Source organism: Nannobrachium achirus (genome assembly GCF_963921795.1).
Source record: "Nannobrachium achirus genome assembly, chromosome: 10".
Classification (NCBI taxonomy): domain Eukaryota; kingdom Metazoa; phylum Chordata; class Actinopteri; order Myctophiformes; family Myctophidae; genus Nannobrachium; species Nannobrachium achirus.
The window spans coordinates 35,664,111-35,685,359 of record NC_137819.1 but is presented as its reverse complement, the minus strand read 5'-3'; the positions used below and the strand labels follow the sequence as shown (position 1 = coordinate 35,685,359).

At 40.9% G+C, this 21,249-nt stretch overlaps 1 protein-coding gene across 1 annotated transcript; it reads right to left on the bottom strand.

Moving 5' to 3' along the window:
• Positions 1-15,716: 15,716 nt before the first annotated feature.
• Positions 15,717-19,906, bottom strand: LOC308292519 (dehydrogenase/reductase SDR family member 13-like). The gene is made up of 5 exons (XM_080734871.1): positions 19,718-19,906; positions 19,439-19,557; positions 19,218-19,341; positions 18,586-18,915; positions 15,717-17,955 (listed from the first exon to the last, which is right to left on the bottom strand). The coding sequence occupies exons 1-5, from the start codon at positions 19,842-19,844 to the stop codon at positions 17,693-17,695; spliced, it is 963 nt and encodes a 320-aa protein (XP_080590997.1). The 5' UTR covers positions 19,845-19,906; the 3' UTR covers positions 15,717-17,692.
• Between the last annotated feature and the right edge of the window lie 1,343 nt (positions 19,907-21,249).

The following is a 21,249-nucleotide window of genomic DNA, read 5'->3' as shown; positions in this document are numbered from 1 at the left end:
TGATGTGCATTTCCTTCTCAAAATATGCTGAAAGGCTGCATCATGTCAGCAATATTGTTGTGCCATACTGACATTATAGCCTATATTGCAAAGAAAAACTTCACTGCTGCTCGTGCAGTCAGATTCCCATGGATTCCCTTTCATCGGATAGTTTATGAATGCACAGAGGAATAGCCTGCTACAGAACTTGATTCAGCTCTAAGCAGCGTGGAGGGGTCCGCCTGCCCAGCGCGTGGGAGGAGTTTGACAAACCATTCTCTCTAATTGCCCGAGGAGCAGAGAAGAGAAGCCGGGGATGCAAGCAACCCACACGCTGAGAAAAGGTAGGCATTAATGTTTATCGTATAATAACCTGTCAAGTGGAGAAATGTATCGACATTTAGGCCTATTTGCTGTCATGATATAGGCTACTGTGCCTACCTAATCTTTCAATTAAGCAATGTAGCCTATACTGAAAAATTGCAAAGTAGTTTTTTGGAAACGCATTTTGTGGCGTTAAACAAGCCCATCCCCCTAAAAAAAAGATGTTTAAAAATGTTTAAGTTGACGTAAACGTGGTCTTTGAAGTCACACAGATTCAATTAAAGTCGATATACACTGCTTAATTTAACGTGTCGCTGCACCCAAGAAAGCTTCATAGCCTATGCCTTATGGTGACTGCATGTGTTATCATAATGTGCATGCACAAAGATGATTACTACATTGCAGATTTGTAGAAAAACTATGAAATATTAGCTAAAAGTAATTGGTGTTTACTGCGGCGTTAGCACGAAGTTTGAGCGTTAATTACCTTGTTTGCATCCGTTTCTTTTACAGGGACGGACGGACGTATGGGATTGATAATAGGGCAACCCTAGCCCATATACAAATGGCTAATCTAGAGCTCATTTACTTCGATCAACTAGGGAATCGACCGGCTCAGAATGATGTAGTTTCAAATCACCAAAGTATCAAAGAGATTAGTTATTCCGCCGAGGAGGAGGAGCGGCGCTATGAGAGCGGAGCATCAGCGTGCAAGCATTCAGCACCATGGACAGCGACCCCGGGCGCGTGGCAGCCTGGCACGGCAACAACAACAACACACAACAAGCTGCGACTACATGACGAAGTAGAGACGTCTTTCACCTGCCAACTCGTCACTGATCAGCAGGACCATTCAACACTCTGCCAACACGACAGTGATCAGGAGGACCATTCAAGTCCACAGCATCCATCCGGAAGCTGTAACAGCTCCACAACCGAGGACGACGTCCCGGAACTTTCTATGCTGTCCGACGACGAGCACCCGTCCGAGGGCTCGGGGAAATCGGTGGATTACGGTTTCATAATCGCTGTTACCTGCCTAGTGACGGGCATTTCCTTGGTCGTAATATCCTATACCGTGCCAAGGGACGTGGAGGTGAACCCTGACAGTGTCTCGGCCCGGGAAATGGAGCAATTGGAGCGGGATAAGGCGAGGGTGGGGGCCCATTTGGACCGGTGTGTCATAGCCGGACTGTGTCTGCTCACCCTGGGAGGCGTGTTGCTCTCCACCCTGCTTATGATCTCCATGTGGAAAGAGGAGATGATCAGGAGGAGAGTTTTTGCCTATTCCAAACATTCAGCAAAGTTATATGGCTCCATCAACTTAAGAGCAGCAGGCTCCAGTCCCACTCGAGAAACCTCCTCACATTTGTCTATAGTCGACGAGGATTTGGAAGTGCTAAGTTAAGAGCACACAGATACCAGACTGGAAATCTCTATAGTCTATTCACATACAGTAGACTCGGAAATCTCTTTGCAAATCCCACCGATGGTGTCTTATTGATACTGAAACTGCTGCTAGGTTTCTGATCTATTTCTACATTTAGATGGAAGACAATAGAAACACATCTATTCTGTGGCTTTGACCAGGCCTTTTGCCCTTCATTAGTAGACAGCTACAACAAAGTTCAGTTTCTTGTCATAAAATGTAAATAATGATGCTGTAAATATATTGTTTAAATGGGAACTGCATGGTCTATGTAGAACACTTTTGTTGATAAAACCATTATTGTATTGTTGACATGTGTATCTGTGGTACACGTAGTAATAACACGGGGGAAGGCAACTGGATTGCATCAAGAAATCACTATCTTCGACGAATGCACAAACATGTGAATTTAGAGGCACATATATGCGGGTGTGCACTCTCGCACACATGCACACAAAGTAGGAGAGAGGGGCAGGAGAGAGAGAGAGAGAGAGAGAGAGAGAGAGAGAGAGAGTAATTCACCCCTGGGGACACAGTAAAACCTGTGAATGTTATAATTTAACTCAGACAGCAAAGAAATATACAGTATTTCTCTGCTTTCCAAGTTAAATGAACACTCAGGATTTGACATACAGCTCTCCTGGTAATTGCAGTTAGTTAATTGCTCATGCAGAGGAGAACCTGCAAACTTCACTCAAATCAGTGAAAAACTAAAAACATTTGCAGTTTCAACGGAGAAACAAATACAAGTATAAATTAGGCTTAAGGCTTCAAGAGTATACTGCTTCTCTATATGGTTGATTAGCCTATTAGTCATGTGAAGAAACCTTGACACTGCATCCGCTTAATTGGTTCCTGAGTTTGTTTTGTCAAGGGGATCTTGCAGACACAAAATCAAACATGTAATAAAACATTACACACACACACACACACACACACACACACACACACACACACACACACACACACACACACACACACACACACACACACAAACTAGTCCTCCCTCATCCAACCACCCACACACCGTACTGTACACACACACAATCACACAAAGACAGACACAGTAACACACACACTCTCTAGCACTCACATTCGCATACACAACCACTGGCAGACAAACACCAACGCACACATACTTAGCAGCCCCCCCCCCCCCTGGACCCCCCACTCCTTCCGATGAATGGAGTCACTCAGTGTAATCAGTCAGGGCAGCTGGCAGAGGGAAATGGAATTGGATTGCTCATGGGTCACTTGGGGTCAAGAGCCGGGGTGTGGAGGTGGACACAGGGGACCGGGAAGTAGATATGTGTTGTGGAGATGGTTTAAAGCAGGCAGTCTGACAACCGCTTATCATCGGCTGTCATTATAACCACATGCATGGCATGCCAAGAGCAGATGGAGGAGCTCGTATAGTCCTCTAGAGCCGAAATCATATGAAATAGCATTCTGAAAGCAACAAAATTTCCATATACAAATGATCTCATACTGTGCAATGCAATCCTGGATATGTTTTTCCGATGTCAGGGTTATTTACGTAATAACATAAGTGAGGTCATGTCTACAGGTTTAAAAATGCCTCCCTGAAAGTATCAGCTTAAATTAATGGCTTGTTCGATAATCATTCTCGTTACTCAGAGTTTGTTGCGTAGCAACGACAGGCAGACTTGGTCACAGCTTCGAGGAAGACGTGACATGAGAGATCTTCAGCTAAGACGAAGAGAAGGGAAGGGGAAAAATATCTCAGTTGTTGTAAGATAAACACTTCACCTGCATTTATTACCTTTATTCGTTCAGTTTGGGGTCTTAAGTTTGTCAACAAATCCGGTACATGGCAGACTTTATTGTCAAACTTTTAAGAAGAACCCGTCTCTTGAAATTCAACATCCCCTTGAATGAAACAGACTTCCCCGTAAAGCTTTTCCAAGCCTATTGTATTCATGGGGGTTGCTACCATTTTGACTAATACTTTGCTGTTATTTTGCCTTTTACCATTGTTTCTGAGGTGGATAAAGTCACTGTCTGAGCTGGGGATGGAGTGGTGATGTCTCTCTCCCCTTCACACAGAGGACGAGAGGAAAGACAATTACCCAGAGATTTTCACCATTGTTTCAGCTCTAGTCCTGTTCAACTGCTGGTGTCACACTGATCCTCAGTCTGGTGTGATTAAAGTCTTATGCTGTAGTTGAGTACTGTGCTTGCGTATATTTTCTTGAGTAATTGTACTATTGGATACTTTCACACCACTACATTTCAAAGTCAAATATTGTATACCTTTGACTCTCATTACGTTTCTAGGAAGGGGAAATGTACATTATTAATGAATGACTTAAGTCCTAATAGTGAAATTAGCAGATCTACAAACTCACAACAAGTAGCAATGCAATGCCTTGTGAGCTTGTAGATCTGCTACTTTCACTATTGTTACCCATTTATTTATTTATTCAAAAACTAAACATACGTTGTAATTTCAGCACTGTAGCAAGAGTGAACCATCTCAAAACCTATACAAATCTGCATTCCAGGAAAACTATCAAGCAGAGCCAAAGACCCTCTCACTACCAGTGGAGGAAAAAGTACTCACATATTTTACTTAAGTAAAAGTATCAATACTGCAATGTTTAAATACTCTTACTCTTTTTTTTAAGTCCAGAATTCAAAGTGTACTTGAGTAAAAGTATGAAAGTGTTGGCATCAAAATGTACTTAAAGTACCAAAAGTAAAAGTACAAAATGTTTTCAAGTCAAGTCAATTTTATTTATAGAGCAGTAAGAGCACATAAAAAAAAAAAAAAAAAAAAAAAAGGAACACCAGGTTGACCAAAGTGCTGCACAAGCATACACTAGTAAGATGCCTCAGGGCGACATGCAACCTCGCCCATCTGGCCAGTGATGTATATTGGACCAGTTACCCATATATGGAGACCCCTGCATGTTAGTCAACAATGTGATGTCAAAACATGCCCATATATGGGCATTACCCTCCCAGATATGTCTTTAATATTGATGACATTGGGACAGGGATCTGTTAATTAGTAAAGCCAAGCCGGGCCTTGGCGAGTTAGGGCCTGGGTTTGATTCCTGGGGATCTCCATATATGGGCATAAGGGGTACCTTTATTAATAATAATATATATCCATATGCATACAATATATTTTATGCCCATACATGGAGATTCCTATCTGAACCAGCCGCACAGATATGGGCCACACAAATATGGGCCATACTTTTTTGCGACCTTTGGTTGCAAAAAATAGCAGTGTTACAAAATAAAAATACAATAGAAAGAAAGAAGTTTTCAAATAAATGTAGTGGAGTAAAAGTACAATATTTGGATCCGAGATGGAGTGGAGTAGAATTAAAAGTATTGGGAATTGGAAATACTCAAGCAAAGTACAAATACCTCAAAAGTGTACTTAAGTAAATGTACTTCGGTACTTTACACCACTGCGAGCCAGAGCCCAGGTATAGACCCTCTCACTACATCCTGTAGCCTGGAGGGTTGAATGATCTGCGATCAGCAGATGGAGTTCATGAACTCATTAGAAGGCAAGCAAGCAAAAAACTGAATCTTTAGCCAAAGTAGCACCTAAATATAATTTCCTAATTTATTGAAAGCATGAGTCATGTTGATGGGGGTGTTCTTGTTGTAATTGATGTCATGATGGTTAGCTTATATATACAGTATATACAGTATATCATATTTAGACAGCATGGGGCCGTTGCAATTTCCTAAATCTCAGGATTTAGGGTGGATTACAGTCTTGTGTGCACGCTGGTGAAAATGCAGACCTATGGACTAGTTATGGGTTATGGACGTTTAAGGATTTATCAGTAAAAGGAATCATACAGCCTGTCATTTTGTAATTCTAGGGAAAGGCTAGCAGTTGAATTCTTACTGAGTATCAATGGCAGAGTGGAGTGGGAGGTGAAATTAATCTCACAGCAGGACAGTTATGCGTACCTTGTTTCTGATTTATGCCGCAATTTATACCGGTCTGTCGGGTTCCACATGGCCACCGATACCTGCAGAAAGATGCCAAGTTCCCACTGAAAAATTAATTCCATTAAGATTTCCACCCCAGACCAAGGATGAATCATTCAGGAGTGTTTGACTGGTACGGTTCCTACTGTATCTCAATGTGAGTCAGTGGAGAATAACTGAGTACCAGACATAGACAAAAGCTTTGCAGAGCACACAAGCTGTCCAAGTATTTATTTGGAGAAAATCGATGGAGTGCTCTTTTAGTATCAAGCTCTTTGCTCTCTTTCACAGCTATTGATTTTGTTCTTGTTATATATCAATATTTGATTCATGATTTAGACATACAGTCTTGTTCTGTTCTTTTCATGTCTAGCCATCACTGGTTCAATTGCTGGAAAGTCTGTGTCTTCACCCCACTCATAGCAGAGAAGGTGGGTGCAATCAATCAATCACCTACCTACCTACCCAACCAACCAACCAACCAACCAACCAACCAACCAACCAACCAACCACTAATACTTAGGAGCACATTGAGGTATGAAACCTCATTTACAATGGTTTTGAGTTACAGTACCAATAAATAGGAAAGATCTCACATCATAACAAACAGTCACAGGAAACAGTCACTAGAACTCATTATAACCAACAGAATAGACAGGGAAACAACCAGACGTAACAAAGTAACATAAATAAAATAGAATAAAACAAAAACACCGCAACACAAATAGATAAAATTGGAAAATAAAATAAAGAAAGACACTGGAAGTAAATTCTGGCCTGTTGGTGTCAATGTATTCAATTCTGCTTAGTGCTCATCACTATTTATCTTACCTAAACTCAGACAGAAACAGGAGTCTTATTTAAGGGAATGTTGCAGGTTGGAAATGGTGAATAGAAATATAAATCAATAGAAACCTTTCCCAAGTGCTCCGGGGTGCAAATCCAGAGAGGTAGCACTACTGTTGTTCCATTTTGCATGATCAACCCAACTGCTTCTCTGAGGGGGCGATGCCACCTGCCATTCAAACTAGATCAAACCAGATGATTCATAACTACATCTTGAACACACGATGATTGATGTAAAAATATCTGCATGTATGCATGTTTAAAAAAAGAAAGAAAGATCCCATGCTTTCCTCGTTGTTTCCCGCACTGCACACTGCAGTCTAATGAGCATGCATACAGAATGGAGAAACTTCTCAAATGCTCCTACGTTTCTGGTTTTAAAATCCATGTTGTTTTAGTAGTGTAAGAAAAGTATCTTATGCTGCTCATAGTGAGAATCTGTTCGGTATAAGGCTGTGTTCTATCAGGTTCATGGAAATAATTAGCAGGTGTGTATTGCAGGGATGTCAATATGATTTATTTTGATTTTCCTCCCTCTCCTCAAGTCAAAAAGGTAAAAAACATAATGTGTCAAGGTTAAATTCATGCATAGTTAATTTGTCATTGCGTTGACTGGTTAAACCATTCTGTCGCCAATATGAGAGAGTGGCATCTGTGTAATGTGCATATTCATTTTCAGGACTACAAACAGCCAATCCTGCAAAAATGTTGGAAACAATGCAATCCATGGGATCTGATTTACAATTCAGATTATTTTCTATTCCTGTTAGAAGTGTGTGCATGCATGAAGCTTATGTGTATGTTTGTGTGCCTAGAACACATTCATATTACAAAGAGTTAGTTTTTACTATTACGGTATTTCTGTTCATAAAATTGTTTAGCCTAAATTAAGTTTATTTTTGGCAGCAATCTTTGTAAGTCAGTCTCTGGACAAGTGCATTACAAGCAAGGATGCCTGAATGTGCACAGAGGTTTGGACAACAAAAAGGGGATTCAACATTTGCTGAGCGGTTATGATTGGTTTCCGATGCAGGGGAGTCGGGGGACCCAGCTTTGAATCCTGCATGGTGGTCAGTGGCGGTTCTGGCCGTTCTGGCATCCTAGCCACGTTGGTGAACACATGCTGTATACCCTTAAAGTGGGAGAGTGGTCAGTCCTTGTCCCTTTGTATTCTATATAGCTTTTATTGAGATAGTAGTTGTTTTGTATTGCCTTAAATGAAAAGGTCGACCTGTCCCCTTGTATTTTATTTGCTTTTATTGTGATGGTAAGAGGGGAGGCATAGGAGGTTTAAACTGAGTGTATTATTAGTATCATTATCTCCATGGCTACCTCCTCTAATTTTTTCCATTTCTTCTTTCTGAACTGAGCCAGAGACAGAAAAAAAGGGGGAAAAAACACATAACAACAACACAATGTTGTGTCATTTCTTCCTAATATTTCCTCTTATTTCTAAACTACCTCTTCTTTCTAATGCATTAAATACACTAGACTTTGTTTGATTGTTACAGTATATATCAGGGGTCATCATCGCCATGCTGGCTTGTGGTGGACATTTTTGTCAAAATTAAACTTTTGCCATGGACATACAAAATAAGTAGACAATAATATTACCAGAAACATATAAAGAGCTAGCCCTGAATGTCCATAACATGTCTGAAACTCTGTGAGTGTAAAAATAATCAATAAATGTAGTGGATGCTTATCAACATATTCCCATACCTGCCCTGCTTGTGTCCTCATATCCAAGTTGGAGCAAAAAGGATTTGGATAAAGCAAGCAAACAGTGTCTGTGTGTACATGGGTCCTGCATTTGCTTATCCCTGTTGAGAATACCAGCATGGATTGGACAAAGAAGAAAAGTGCTTGCACAGTATATAGGTTACAACAGAAGAAGAAAGCGCTGCATGGTTCTAATCTACTGGCTCACACGACAGGTGTTTTTTAGTGGAACAGGTAGATATACATGGAACAAAGTCTAGGAAGTTGTTTGCTTGATCTATAATCCCCCAGTGGTGCAGACATCCCAGGAAAAGACTCAAAGGCTTCCAGTGAGAAAATATGAATTTTATTCTTTGATCATTTTTGTTTGCCTTGCTCAAAAAATAAAATTCTCCACCAAATCTTTTTTTCCACCAGTTTCTTTTTCTCCCATGGTTGTCTGCACCACTGGGGGATTATCCTTCAAGTAAGAATTCTTGGATTTAGGTTTATACAGGTGTTCTGTCCCCATTTTCTTGCCATCCATCTTCAACCCCTTATCTGGAATTGGGTCACGGGGGTAACAGTTCCAAGGGTTGTGCGCACCCCCTCAGGGGCACTTGCCCGTCGGGCAAGTACAGGTCATGTTCTACTTGCCCAAAGGTCATGCCCACTTGCCCTAAAAGTAAATTGTCCATTATAAAATGATAGGTAAAATTGTAATTACCTTTCAATTTAACACTTATTTCTTTACTTTCTGGGGCTGTGTGATAAAACTCATGCCTTAATGTCTTGTTTGTTGTTTGTTACCTTTATTTATACTCGGAAATACAGTTGAGAGCAAGCACTCATTTACAATGCAACCGAGATACAACAATGAACAACAACATATATCAGACATCATTTGAAATAATCAAAAAGGGAATACTTGAAAACTGTAGAAAGTTCAAGAAACTAAAAGCTAAATTAATTAAAACATATACAGTTTAGAACAAAGGTATTAGAAACCATCATCCTAAATTGGCCTAAGGCCGGCAGATATTTTATTTTTAATGATTTTTGGAGCTTGTTCCATGCAAGTGGAGCACTGATAGAAAATGCTGCCTTGCCAAGCTCTGTATGAGCAAATGGAACCTCGAGCGTCAAAATGTCGCTTGAGCGCGTCTATGGGTTCACACTTAAGTGAAGCAACAGTGAAAACAGCACAATGTAAGTAAACAGTGCTCTTATTTTACATTCCCCAGACCAGGTGTTTAAATGGATATCTGGTGTTGTGTTTATAGACGGTTGCGTCCCCTCTCAAACGAGCACTTGCCCGGTCGGGCAACCTGAAAACAAGCTTTACCTGCCCGAAAGTTTTATTTACCTGCTGGGGGCAGGTGGGCAAGCCTTAGTGTCAATGCCTGAGTTCCAACAGAACTGTTAACTGTTACTGTTTGGTCTGCCAGGGGGTCTAGTGGGACGTGCATAGAAGGCCTCCCTAGGGAGACGATCAGGAGGCATCCGTACTAGATGCCCGAACCACCTAAACTGGCTCCTTTCCTCCAAACGTAGTCTCTCTCAGGTGACTGAACTTCTCGCCCTATCCCTAAGGGAGATGCCAGCCACCCGTCTGAGAAAACTCATTTCGGCCACTTGTATCCTTATTCTTTCGGTCATGACCCACACTTCATGACCATACTGTAGGTGAGAGTAGGAACGAAGATTTCTTGCCTTCTGGCTCAACTCTCTTTTCGTCACAACAGTGCAATTCAGCGACGAGAAGAGAGCCTGGGAATTCATGTGGAATGAGCATCTTGGCTCCGTCCTTCCAATATGGGGTGGCCTGCCGGAGTACATCCAGGTCTGCCTATACTCAGCCAAGTACAGTAAGAAGCACGCACATGCCAGACTTTGATTCATTGACATTCATACACATAGACACATTTTTTTAGCTAATCCATATTCCAACAAAAAGTGATTCACGTTAAATAAATCCTGAGACATTTTAATTACCGTAAGAAGAATGACAAAAGGACGTTTGTGCAGGACACAAAAACAAAACATTGATTCTCACTGTGCCAAGATTTTTGAATGCAACTCAGTTTTGTTGTTTTCTATGACAGACTTTGCATAATTATGTTTACAGAAAAGAATGGCTGAGAATAAGGCAGCAAAAATATCAACAGGGAACTCTGTGCTCAGCACTACATTAGATGCATTCCACAAAACCTCACAAGGAACGGGAACACATTTTAGTGTAGTACAGTACATGTACAGTATGTAGCAACATATTTGTTTTTGTAATTTTTTGAATAATATTTGATGTTTTTCAGAAAACTTAGGTCAGGCCTAAATGGGTTAAGGAACAATATAGAGTCAGTAAATGAAATGATGAAAGCTTAATATTGAAAGGCATACTACTGTACTGTTCCTGAATTAAACGTTTCTTTTGTTGTTTTTTTTTGGACTGTAAAGGCAATTGTCCAGTGTGTGCAACTTGTGCTTTCTGTTATAGAGAACAAAGAGTTTACAGACAGTATTCATAAGTGGTGGTTTTATTGAAAACCAATTAAGATAGGTCAGTGCAGAGAGACAAGAAATCAAGGACAGAGAGAGAGGAGAGACATGCAAGACAAGACGGGGTAGATTTGATCCCGGGTCCTCCTCCTGCTTACAAGGAGCATATGGTCTGTGTACTAACTGGCTGAGACACCAAGCATCCCACAGAGATCTAATTTTGAGGTAGAAGTTCATAACAGTGCATAACCACAGATCAGTGGTAAGAATTGACTATCTTAATAAATTACAATAAGAAAAGAGTAAAGACCCACCAATGGACTCATTAAAATATGTTCTAATTTCATAATAGGCCTATTTCAAATATAATCCATTTGGTTTATGTGAAGTGAGAAGAGAGCTATACTCTTGTTGACCATAGTGGTTATGATGTAAGAGATAATTTCCTGAAAGTTGGGCAGGGACCTATAGGCTACTCCAACCTTTCCTCCTCACACCCAATCAAGTTGCTGACTCAATCAATCACCAGCTTAACCGGTTCTGCCGATTTATGGGAAAACTGAGAACAAAGGTGTGTTGTACTGTAATGTTGTTTTGAGCCGCCTAATGGGGATCATTTTTGCATTATTAATTCAAGTCCAGGGTCAACCGTTGCACCTTTCTTTATAATTGTCTCCACCAGGCCGAAGGCATGGCCGTCAAAATGAAAGCCTGGGTTTCCGAGGCTAGCATGGCCGAGACTATGTTTTGCACCCTGTCTGTCTGTTCGTCTGTCCGTCCGTTTGTGCATCTGTAGACAGCTAATCCCCGGCTTGATCGCCGCGAATGTGCACACTTACTCCCTGGATACCAGAGCAGAACCTCTGCCAATTTCTTTCACATTTGCCAAACACATTTTTTTGTCAGCACTCAGATTTTCTCCAGACATCCCGCATATCGTTACATAGTATCTCTATAGTCATTAAACGAAACAGGTCTTTCAGATTTTTCACATTCTTTCCTGATTGGCTAAGATTGGCTTCCAAAGTTTGCGGGAGTGCTCAGTTTTGAACAAAATGCCTCAAATCATGAACACAGGTACAGCGTGCAATTTCCGTGAAATTTTGCATGCACATTCCCACTAGGCCGAGGAAGAAATGCCACTTTAACATTTTGAAATCAGCCTCATGGTGTCGTTAACAGAATTGAGGTGTATCCAAAATCTAAAAGCTCAGAGAGAAGACACTGAAACAAATAATATTTGAATATTGGACTTACATATCATTGTAAACACCTTCAATAATTGTTCTATAAAGACTTCATACATTTGTTTGCATCACAGTACCATCTAGTGGGCCGGATCTCACCTGCCCCTAATACAGATACAGTAGAATTTTGCAGCTAATCAGTCCAATGGTTTAGACTAACCTCAGACACATGGGCACATTGTTCACAACTTTATGGGGAAAATAACTGCACAGAATGACCTTCAGGAAAGGTGGACAGTGGTCCAATAATGGTTACATTATTACATTTTGGGGTTAAATGTGTCAAGGTCAAAGGTCACAGACAAATATCAAAATCACCACAACCTAAAGCTCAGAGCGTTCTTTCACTCTTGCAATTGAAACACGCATTTTTACATAGTACAGACAGTGCACTATGGGAAGCCTACCGTAGATCAAGGAAGCAAGAGACTTCTTGATTTATGTATGAGACTGACCAGGGCCATATGAGAAAATGTCTGGCCGCTGTTGTTGCCTGGTGACTGCAGCACTGCAGCACACCTCATAAGTCACAGAACTATGATCATATCTGTCCGTGTTTGTATTCCAATGCAACAACTTCCACTGCAATCATTCAAATGGTTATTGTCATCAACCCTTTGGAAACTTTTATTTTGAAGTTGAACGTTGATCAGTGTTATTTGGAAAAGGAAAGGTGTTACAAGGACACCCTGTTTTGCATGGGTCCCACTCCCAATAGACACCCTATAAAGCACTGGAGCATGAAAATATATGAACTCTCACATGCTTTCTAGCACGGTAACTGATGCTTTTGTGATGCTCTGCGATCAGTCTGAATTGCCTACACCGGTAGACACTATTAGTGAACGTGGCATGAATATGACTTTGGTTAAGGACAGTTTCACAGCCCCAAGTTCTACCCAAGATATTTCATTTTGGACTGAAGCCAGAGTTGTAATGACAGGCGACAATGGTGGAAAGTAAAAGAGGATGTAAAAGTGAGGGAGATAGTGGGGTGAGAGGGGGGTGAGGGATAGGACTGTAGTAAAATAAATTGTGTAAAAAACATCACACCCGTGTGAAGTGGAGCTGTGTGTGTGTGTGTGTGTGTGTGTGTGTGTGTGTGTGTGTGTGTGTGTGTGTGTGTGTGTGGATCATGTGTACCGATTTTTGTGACATTTGAAGAAAATATGTAGGAAAAGGAGCAAAAAGTGTGTTTTGGAGAAAATTCAAGATGGCGGAAAATCTATCATGGCGCAAATGGGCGTGGCCTATATGGGGAGATGCGTCATGACCCAAGGAATCCAGGGAAAAAATATTTTTAATTTTCCGACCTACGGTTCAAGAGTTACAGGCCAAAACGTAAAGTGGGGTGTTATGGCGCCACCATGCGGCCAAATGACACAATTATTTTTTATTTAATCCTTGAAATCATTATGAACCTCCTCTCCAAGTCTTGAAACTCTAGCCCCTATGGTTTGCGAGAGACAAATAATTGAATGTGAGTTTTTGCGATTCCCATTATAAGTCAATGGGGAAAATTAATTCACTAATAAATTAATATCAATTAAACTATAGAACCTTTCTCTTAGAAAAGTAATAGCCCACGATTCCCGAGTAAGCCGGTCGATTTGACATATGGCGCGAGTGTGTGGTGGCAAAACTGTGGGACTAGTGGCGTGCCGAAGTTTAGGAAGTTCAGGCTACATACAGACACACACACAGACAGACAGACAGACACACAGACCCACACAGCCACGTATAGGGAGCCTGTGCTTCACACAGCTCCAAAAAAGATCATGAGCACAGATCCATACATGGAGATCCGGAGATACATGGAGATGTGTGGGTGTTGAGTTTTCTGTTTGAATTTTCTGAAAGTAACACACAATTGAAAGTGATTGTTCAGTGACAGGGGTCTCCCACTAAAATAAATAATATATATATACTGTATATATATACTGTATAAATATATATACTACTATATATATATATATATATATATATATATATATATATATTTTAGGTGGTTTTAGGTGGTTTGCTTATGTCATACTGGAGCGAGTACCCATTTACCAGCTTCAATTCTTTAGTGTTCCAGTTCCAATTTTGTCTGCTCAGCTCACGTCTGTGTCAGTTCCAGGTTAATGTGTTTCAAGTTTCAAGTTCCCAACCTGAAGATGCATTTTCTGTTTACTAAAGAGCTGGAGATAAGATAAAATAAAAATAGCTGCTGTAAGAGTGAGTACGATGATTTATCGCCATATTGATTTTTTGTATACCTTTACAAGGACATAGTTACACAAACAGAGTCTCATCTTGCAGATGCCCAGGACAACACTGTCTATGATCTGAAGCAATTTTAGGGATTGATGAGAGGAGAGAGTGAATCATATTCTTGTTTTCCCAGCTGAATTTACCCAGCCTTCTGTTAACAAACTATCCTCTGAAGGTTCTAGTATACTTTGGCAGACGATTAAACAATATTTAGTTTGTAGCCATAAATGAATTACAATGGAGAAAATGCTATTAATCACCAATCCTTTGTTGCTTTCCTCCCGCCTATAGCCTTTACAAGTAGTTCTATGGTATTTGGTTTGAGTCCCGTTCCCGACGATCTTTACTGCATGTGTGTGTGTCCATATAATATTAGACATGCCATGTCTAATATTCCCAAGCCACTTTAGTTAAGCTAGTATTTTCATGAAATCAGTAGAATTCTCAAACTGCTTGATTTGGTTAGTAGGCAAACTTTCAACAGCAAGACTCTTCCAACTGGAAGCTGGAATTTTAATTCCCCATTCATCTTACCATATCTGGTTGTCTTGAGGTGATTGCTGCTTTCCCAGAATATTAAATTAAGATGGGGAAGCTGAGAAGAAGGGGCTTAGGGATTAGGAGACAGAGGGAGTGAAGGATTTTAGGAGAGTTAACTTGGCAGTATACATCAGGTTTTAGATTGAAGAATGGGTTGGTGAGGAAGAGGATGAACAGGAAAAGTCAGTAACAAGGAAAGGAACAGTGGAGTTAAAGTTGTGGAGGAGAGATGGGTGGGTACTGGGTACATTTTGTGTTATATTTAATTTTGGCACAGTGAAGCCAGAGGCAAATTCACTCATGGTTAGTAATGTTTCTTCATTATCTCCACCAGGCCGAAGATTATGCTTTCTCCCGTGTGCGTTTGTTTTTGTTTCGTTCGTGGCTAATCTAAAACTACGACACTGATCAGTATCAAATTTATAATGCACGCTGCCAGGAAGCCAAGGAACTGAATCCCAGACATTTTTGTAATAGTATTTTTCAGATATCATATCAGACAGTTATTTGCAAACATTACTGGATGAAAACAAAAAACTGTCTTCTGATGTAATGAAAATGGGCTTCAGGGGGAAAAGTATATCAATATGGGAGCCTTGTATAAGATTAATTTGAACTTTTACGTCCCATAAGGGGACACATCTTGCACATAAGAGCATGTTGAGCAAATGTTCGAGCAGGACAGTATCAATTTTTCTCCACTGGGACAGCAACCTAGGACAGGAGTTCGCAAACTTGAGACTTGCCAAACTTTTCCATGGCAAGGAAAGAAGCGTAATGCAGACAATGACATGGACACGTTTTGAATTTAAATTATTATTACCAGTAAGACTCCCTAATCTGGAGATAAGCGACCGTCAGGTCGCAGCGTGATTTTAGGCCAAAATGTGTAGGAGCAGTGTCCAAAAATGTGTTTGAAAAAATCGGCCTGATGGTGGCACTATATGGGACAGATCCATGTGGATGAGATGAGTGTAGACATACTCTGTACCGATTTGAGTGATTTTAGGGCAAAATCTGTAGGAGCAGTGTCCAAAAATGTGTTGGAAAAAATCGGCCTGATGGTGGCACTATATGGGACAGATCCATGTTGATGACATGAGTGTAGACATACTGTGTAGCGAATTGCGTGATTTTAGGGCAAAATCTGTAGGAGTAGTGTCCAAAAATGTGTTTGAAAAAATCGGTCTGAAGGTGGCGCTAAATGGAACAGATCCATGTTGATGACATGAGTGTAGAGCAAGTATGTACCGATTTGCGTGATTTTAGGGCAGAATTTGTAGGAGCAGTGTCCAAAAATGTGTTTTAAAAAGTCGGCCTGAAGGTGGCGCTAAATGGGACAGATCCATGTTGAAGAGATGAGTGTAGACATACTGTGTATCGATTTGCGTGATTTTAGGGCAAAAATTGTAGGAGCAGTGTCCAAAAATGTGTTTTGCAAGAATCAGCCTCATGGTGGCGCTAGAAGAGGGGAATGTGAGAATGGGTTGAGGTTGTAGTTTGGCAGGCAAGGAGTGTGTGTGCAAATTTTGGCATGGATCGGGGCAACGGTTGCGGAGATATGAGCAGGGCAAAAGTGTGACGTGTGACGTGTGACAGACTGACTGACGGACAGCTGGTCGAGGTTTTGACAGTAACTGCGACCTGACGGTCGCACTTATTCATTTAATTTCCTTATTCATTTTTTTCAAATGTAATGTATTGTAGCCTATTTTCCTTTTTCATATTCTTCTCCTTTCCAAGTTGCGCCCCCTGGCAGCCCCCCCTGGTCTGCAGTCCCCACTTTGAAAACCACTGCCCTAGGGAACTTTCCTCTCCCCTGGAAGGGCACTCTATTATCACGTTGTCTTTCATGTTATCACATTTACTTGCACATTGAGCCACTATAGAGGGCTCAATGTTTTATCTACCATAGGGGCATCCAAGAGGGCATTTTTATTAAAATAGAATTTGGCCAAGCGTCTCTACTCTCGCACACACACATACTGTAGGTGCCGCTTGACACCGTAGTTATGGTTGCCACTCTGAGCATTCGGTCTATAACAATTGGCCGTGATGGGGGGAGGAATTCTGGACGGTGAAGATAATCTTTGTCGCTGCACACACACTCCTACATGGCACCTGTCAGCAGGGAATGTTGAATGTGAGGTGTAGGAGGCACTATTTCCTCCTCAGTGCCAGGTATAGTACAGGTAGGGTAAAACAGCAGTGGCCACACAGCAATGTGCAGGGAGGAATTAATTGGCATAACTAAATTGGGAGAAAAAAGGGGTAGAAATAGAAATAATTGGCTACCCTTCATTTCTTTTTTTTTTTAAAGAGGGCAATTTTAATGCACAGCAAAGCCTTTGTCAGCTACTTTTGAACTCTGACACACTTCACTAATAAGAGAGTTTATCAGTAAGAACAAGCTCCATGCAGGGAGAGATAACATTAGCTCCTAAGTAGCCCTGCCAGCACAAAATGTGTTTTCCTTTAAGGTGCAGTTGGATCATACTGAGGGTTTAAGATACTGTATCTCATTATAATAACATTATTTCATATCATATCATTGCTGTCTGCTATGGATACCATAAGACAGGCATCTTCAGAATCATATCAAATAAACATGCCATTAATTCCTCTTCCGTGTTAGACAACTGTTGCTATGAAGGTAACTGTCTGTCTTTAAATGTAATTCTATGGGTTGGATCAATTCCTACAAAAACGAATAGAATACACACATCACTTGGTTGAGGTGCTGGGTTGGAAAGTATCATGAAGAAAAAATAATAAACCGGCTTGTCTGCTCCAATTTAATTTTGACGTTTCGAGCCAGGTCGCTTCATCGGGTCAAACTCGATATGTGTGTAGTCCACCCACATAACCTCACCCACAGGTCACGTTATTAAGCTAGTCCACACAGTCTCTCACTTATCTCCCACAGCTTCTTGGCCTCGGCATCATCCCGGGCTCTACGAAAGACTTTTTGGGCTGCACAGTCACGGAAGTAGCGTCCACTGAGATGTTCGATACCCTCCTGGAGTGCACAGTGCAGGGTGGTCTGCGTACCCTGAATAAGGGTCTTGAAGAAAAGCATCATCATAGGCTTGATAACTATCATAGAAAATATGCTGGTGTCGTGGCGGCCAATGTCAGTCTTGATTGCACCTAGAAAGGAATGAGAGCCATGTTAATAACCAAAAGCAAGTAGGGTTTCTTGTGTGAGCTATACTGTAGCTTCCTCATCTAGTGAGTGGGCTGTTGTCAAGTGTTGTTATTCATGATGCCTGGTAGGTGCAGGACAGGTTTGATCATGGTCCTGACCTGATTCAATGGAACATGTGTGACGTTTGGGACTCGAGATGGGGGATTGAAATAACCTGACAAAATAGCAGAAGTAAGCCACTTACTACCTAGATAACACGAGAAGTTCCATCACATCCTGTGTATTTAAAACTGTTCTGGCCAAGTTGCCATGGACCTTATATCACAGGTCAGCGCTATCTGAGGGCCCCCAGTCTTTCAGCTGACCTATGGTATAAAGTCCATGATGAGACCTTTAGTCCACCTCAGTGAGGGCATGGAAAAATACATTTTATACAAAAGACAAGACATGATTCTCATTGCTTTCAGAGTGAAATCAATCAAACAGAAAAAGTAGCACAATATACTTTTTTGTACATGCCATTATTAACCGTTGAACATGTGTTGGGAATATAAATATACCATAAAAATGTTATATGTTGTCATATTACTAGTAGAATAAATATTTAATTGATAGAAGAATGTTGAATTGACCTGGGTGGAGGCTGTAGCAGGTGACCTCGGTGCCCTGCAGTTTGTTAGCCAACTCGTGGGTGAAGAGGAGATTGCACAGCTTGCTGTGGCAGTAGAGCTTAAATGTGGACGTCCAAGAAGTGCCTTCCTCGCCAAGAGCCTTGTGAGTGTTCAGATAAGTGAAATCAATCCTGCCAAAGTTGTGAGCATCAGACGCCACGTTGACCACCCGACTGGGACCACACTCCTTCAGCCGCTCCAGTAGCAGGTTGGTGAGCAGGAAGTGACCAATATGGTTGACACCCAACATCATCCCCAGGCTGTCCTCCGTTTTACCCTGCATGAAGATCCCTAGAGAACAGAGGAACCTCTTAGACCAGTCGTCAATTCTCAAACTAACTTTTTCAAGTCAAGGACATCCAAATTAATATTTGACAGGGAGCCTGCCTGAGACCTGATTTGTGTTGTTAAATTGCTACAAACATATTTTCAAGACATATGTTTTCAAGATGTTTAAAAATAGCTGATCTACCAAGCTGCTATTTTCAAATAGTCCATGTACATAAAGTGCTTGAACTTGATGCTATATTATTAACAAACTTGGCTGAGGACCTCCTGAGAACTTTTTACGTTTATGTTGATTGAAACATCACCTGCATTGTTGATTAGCAGGTCCAGTCTGGGCTCAGTCTTCAAGAAGGTTTCAGCAAAGGAGCGAACAGACTTCAAACTCCCCAGATCCAATTGCATGAACACCACATCATTGCTCCCACTTTCCTGCAGGAGACCATTATTCATTACAAAGTGGTACAGATTAAATAAACTAGATTAATGCAGCAAAGGCCCATCAGCTTTTCTGTCATTTTTTTGTCACCTTTTTTATGTCAGCGAGAGCAGCTTCAGCTCTCTGTTTGCTCCGACAGGCCAGAATGACCCTGGCCCCTCTCTTGGCCAGTTCTATGGCTGTAGTCTTCCCAATTCCAGTGTTGCTCCCTAATCAACAAACAATGCTTTACTCAGAAATGTCCACATCATTGATAAAGCAATAAAGCTTACGGACAGTCAACAGAGTGAATTATCATTCAGGATACATTAGTCAGTCGACACACCTTGTTCCAGAAACTGAAAAGAAAAGCAGCCAGGGTTAACTCACCAGTGACAATCACTGTTTTCCCATGGAGTTTTGTTTTGCTTTTGCATGTAGGCCCTTTGATCAGAGTATAGTAAAGGATCACATAAGCAACCAACAACAGCCCGGCAGCAAGTAAAAGTATCTCCATTTGGCTAAAAGCTACTGAATGACACTATTGTGCTCGCCCTGTAGACCCCAGGTAGTGAAAGAACTTAAGGCTACTTATCTGTTATTGCATAACGTTTTCCTCTTCTTTGCTGTTTTATGGCAGCTTGCTTTAGGGCCATTACTCCCACCTACTGGAATTTTGGTCTATCTGGAAAAGTTTATGTACTGTAAATGAGATTTGATCAACAACACAGATGGACCACAAATCATTAGCAGGTCAGAGACCCAAGGAAGGCTTAACTATTATAGATAAATCCCTCCATGTAAAATGTGAAAGATATGCCAAGGCATCCTTGCATTTTTTCTTTTATGGCATTCCTATGTGACAACAAAAACATTCATACAGTTCATACTGATGCACAAGGACAGTGTTTATGTAAGAAGAACAAGTCGATGAGGGAAGAATAGGAGCGTGGATGAGTTTCTGTTGAAAGGAACAACTTAAACTCACAGCTCGATACAGTAGGCCTGACAGTATGTTTGAAACATTGTATGTGTGTTTACACAATTGGCAACAGTATATGTTTTGACCATAACCATTATCTGATTGGTGAAAGTCCAGAGGACTTTTTTTTTGTGTCTGACTGTAGGCCTAACATGTGCTATTTACATTCAGGCAAATCAATCAATATTATATTGATCTATATAATGAATTATATACAATACTCTATTCTAGACATCAACACTAGTAGCAATAAAATACTACTAGATAGACAATACATATCTACAGTAAACAGTTGGGGGGCAGTGTACAAATAGTCTAACCATTAACCATAATTGTGTATGTCTTTAAATGTCTCTATGAATTGAAGTTCTTTGTAGGCCTATGTCTTTAAATGTCTCTGTGAATTGAAGTTCTCTGGACTTTTTTGGGTTATCCTTTTAGACCAAGTGTATAAAGTATTCAATCAACCAGTAACTTTGCAGAAGTTCAAAGTTGCTTATTGGTTCTCAAAGTGGGGTCTGGGGACCCCCAGGGGTCCTTGAGGGAGTTCCAGTTTTCCAGAGGGCCCCCAGCTAAGGAACCAAATGTACCCTTATGGGTCTGTATTGTAGTCTTCAAATGTAACCAAATGGACCCTTGTACACTCTCTGATTTAAATTAACATTGATTTTTTGAAGCGGTGAAAACCGCTTCCTATGAGTGGCTTTGTGTGTATCACGCCCATATATGGTCATTTTAGTCCAGAATGAACAGGCTTTTTCAAAAACAGAATGTCCGTTTAATTACCATATATGGTGATCTCAGTCCAGAATGAACAGGGTTTTTCAAAAACACAATGTATGTCACCTCATGTCCATATATGGTCACTCCAGGCCAGAATGAACAGGTTTTTCCTGTCCCGTACATGTGCAAAATATCAGTCTAGAATGAATAGGCTTTT